This window comes from Apis dorsata, unplaced genomic scaffold (assembly GCF_000469605.1).
Source record: "Apis dorsata unplaced genomic scaffold, Apis dorsata 1.3 scaffold_683, whole genome shotgun sequence".
In the NCBI taxonomy this organism is placed as follows: domain Eukaryota; kingdom Metazoa; phylum Arthropoda; class Insecta; order Hymenoptera; family Apidae; genus Apis; species Apis dorsata.
The window spans coordinates 2,386,403-2,389,581 of NW_006263864.1; the positions used below are offsets into that span (position 1 = coordinate 2,386,403).

The 3,179-nt window shown below is 47.6% G+C and overlaps 1 protein-coding gene across 1 annotated transcript in view; it reads right to left on the minus strand.

The window, feature by feature from the left end:
- The window catches only part of LOC102675478 (Down syndrome cell adhesion molecule-like protein Dscam2), a 105,893-nt gene that overhangs the window by 4,606 nt on the left and 98,108 nt on the right, over positions 1-3,179 (minus strand). Inside the window, exons 21-25 of the mRNA XM_031513633.1 lie at positions 2,185-2,778; positions 1,731-1,997; positions 1,150-1,604; positions 391-664; positions 137-295 (exon numbers count right to left, since the gene is read on the minus strand). Of these exons, the coding sequence (XP_031369493.1) occupies positions 137-295; positions 391-664; positions 1,150-1,604; positions 1,731-1,997; positions 2,185-2,778 (1,749 nt within the window). The remainder of the gene's footprint in view (positions 1-136; positions 296-390; positions 665-1,149; positions 1,605-1,730; positions 1,998-2,184; positions 2,779-3,179) is intronic.

Sequence of the window (3,179 nt, forward strand, 5' to 3'; positions counted from 1 at the left end):
CAAGAGAACCACTGAAAGTCGTTTTTTTTTTATCGCCGCAAGTAAAATTTACACCTTGCTCGAAACAAAGAAAGAGTTATAATCAGCTAATAATTAAGCTAAGCGTTAACAAGCGTTTCTCCCCTCCCTGGATTACCTGGAATTTTTTCCAAGGTACCCATCTCGTGTATAGGCGAGCGAAGCGGTTTGCGCACGGTCGCGTAATACTGTTCACGCTGCTCCATATTCTGCTTATTGTCTAAGGCGGCCGCAGTCTGGGCATCGTGAAGGCTCGCCATCTCCCCTATAAATGGACCTACGGTCATTGTCATCAAAACGTTACCTACGAATACCTACGGATATCACAAGTGCGAATGTATTCACGTCCAATTTACTCTACGCTTTACTAACGTTTACGGAAACAATAGAACACGGCACCGGCGGCGGCGATGATCGCCAGCGAGCTCAATATCAGAGGGATGATCAGCTTTAGATCCGAGTAGACGGACGTGTGCTGGGGGATGTATTGATCGATCTCCACGGATGGCACGGTGCTGCTGACGTGAGGTTGCAGAGTCGTTATCCTGTATTCCGCGACCGAAAAACCCGCGTTATTGTGCGCCCTCGTTCGGATGTCGTAGGTAGTCCCGGGCTGCAACTCGCTCAGCGTGTACGTTTTCTGTACCTGGACAAAGAGAACGCTGGTTGGTTTCTTGCTCGTTTGTATATTGCGTAATAATTTATATCGTTGCTATCCATCTTTCTTCCGCGCGAACACTTTTCTTCGAACAGAATTGTTTATATCGAGGAAATTTTAACGAAATCGTCTAAGCATCTAATATTTATAGAATCAAATTTCTCTTAATGTTTTCTCTATCTGTTTATTACTTTCGTAAATGCGATTCGAGAAAGAGAGAGAGAGAGAGAGAGAGAAAAAAGAATGCTTGGAAAAATAAATCCGGAGAAAAGAAATTCGCCGCAAATTCGCAATCTTTGCAGAAATATTTCGCATTAGCGCAGCCGAACGTATAAACTGCTACGTCCGCTATAATACCATGAATTTATCGGCGCAAAATATTCGCTGCCGTCACGAATATTTGGTTGGCCGGTCGGTCGAATCGGATCGAACGGTTGAAACGGAAACACGAGATAAATTGGGCGTGTCGATACCTCGATATTATTCGACACCAAGGTCCAAATATCTTCGCCGTTCTTCCTGTACTCGAGCTCGAAATGGGTGATGGGACATCCACCGTCGTTCCACATGCTCAGATGAAGAGTGATCCACGACACGTTCACAGTGACGAATTTATCACCGTTGCTGGGCGAGTTCTCCGGCTTCGATCCGTTCGTCGTCGCTTTCACGATCTCGCTCGGCGACCCCATACCGATCCGATTGTACGCCGTCAGATACATTTGATAATCGTTCCCGCACCACAGCCGCGACAACACGAAACTGTTGATCTTGTGGGAGACCTTCATCTCCTCCCATTCCCCCGATTCCCGTTTGTAGTGGAGGATATAACCCCTGATTGGGGCGCCACCGTCGTCCCTGTTCTTCCACTGGACGTTGATCGAATTACTCGTCGCGCTGGTCGCGTGGAGCAACGGGGCTGCGGGTGGAACTGCAAAACACGACCCAATTATTCCATCCAAGTTAATTCGTCTCATCTATGGAAACCAATTTTTCCATATTAAGTTTTCCATTCGATAATATATACATTATAGGAAAAGGAAAAGGAAAGTCTCACCTTGCACGGTTAAACGATGCGTGATCTGATCGGATCCGTGACGATTCTTCACGTAGCAAGTGTAATTTCCGCTGTCCTCCCTATGAAGATCCATGATCTGGAGCGAGCCCTCCGAGAAGGACACCCTGCTCGACGATTTCACTATCTGCCCCCATTGTTTCCACGTCACCAACGGCTCGGGGTTCCCCACGCTCTGACACGGTAACGTCACGTTCTGTTTCCACGGGACCACCAATACCGTCCCGAACGAATATATCGCCGCACGGACTGTGGATCAAAGGGAGAGAAATTCCAGAGATAGGCAAAAATTTCCAAAACTACTTATCCCCGTAAAGATAAGATTCGTGCTATAAGTAAGGCCACAAATACGCGATTGGAAAAATAATAGAAATCATAAACGACTTGGAGAAGGATGTTGGAAATGGAATACGAATTCTTTTCTTTCTTTTCTCACCTTCGCTGGAAAGCGAAACCGTGACGAGTTGCGTCTGGGGCCCCTCGCCCACCGACGTCACCGCAGCGATGCTGAACTCGTACTGATTTTTCTTGTGCAAACTCTCCACCTGGTAGCTGGTCTGATGCGGAGGCAACGACCGCTTGTACCATTTTCCCTCCGGGCTCACCCACCGGATATGAACGTTGTAAGACGTGATATTCCCGTTGCTCCTGAGCGGAGGCTGCCAGGACACGATAATCGATGTCGCCGACCTGACCACGGCCTTCACGCCGGCAGGCACCTCGGGCAGATCCTCCTCGGTGACGCAGTACAAAGACGAGGACGCGATCCCGTCCCCGGCCCTGGTCGAGGCCAACACTTGGACAGAGTAATTCGTGTACTTCTCGAGGCCGTGGATCACCACGGTCAAGGCACTGGTGATCTTCGTCTCCGACTTGGGGGACTCGGTCAACACGTTCATGTTCTCCCATATCACCTTGTAGCTCTTCAGGATACCGTTCAGACTCGAGTCGGGGGGCGCGTCCCACGAGACTTGAAGAGATTGCGAGGTCAACGCTGTACACCGGATGTCTTGAGGCGGGCTGCTCGGCACTGGAGGAAATTTACAATGTTCGTCAACGACGTTGCCGGTCAATTAGTGTTAATCTATCGATCAAGATAGAGGTCTCGTAGGGATATGGGGACGGGGGAATTTTGTACGTTGATGGAAATCGATACGATTCTGGGAATGATATAGCTTGGAAATGAAATATTAAATATTTCAGATGGTTCTTTTGCATCGATATTTTTTATCCGCGAACGAAAAAACAAGGAAGCATATTTCCTAAGAGCGAATTTAATCCACGATCTCGTAATGTTTTTTTTCCCAAACATTTGCGTTTAAGATAAAACGCGAGGCAAATAACGCGGTTTCCAATCGCCTCGAGCGATCAAAGACTAATATTTGACTTTCGGCTGAATATTTTAAACGAGCGAAAAAAAAAAAAAAAAAA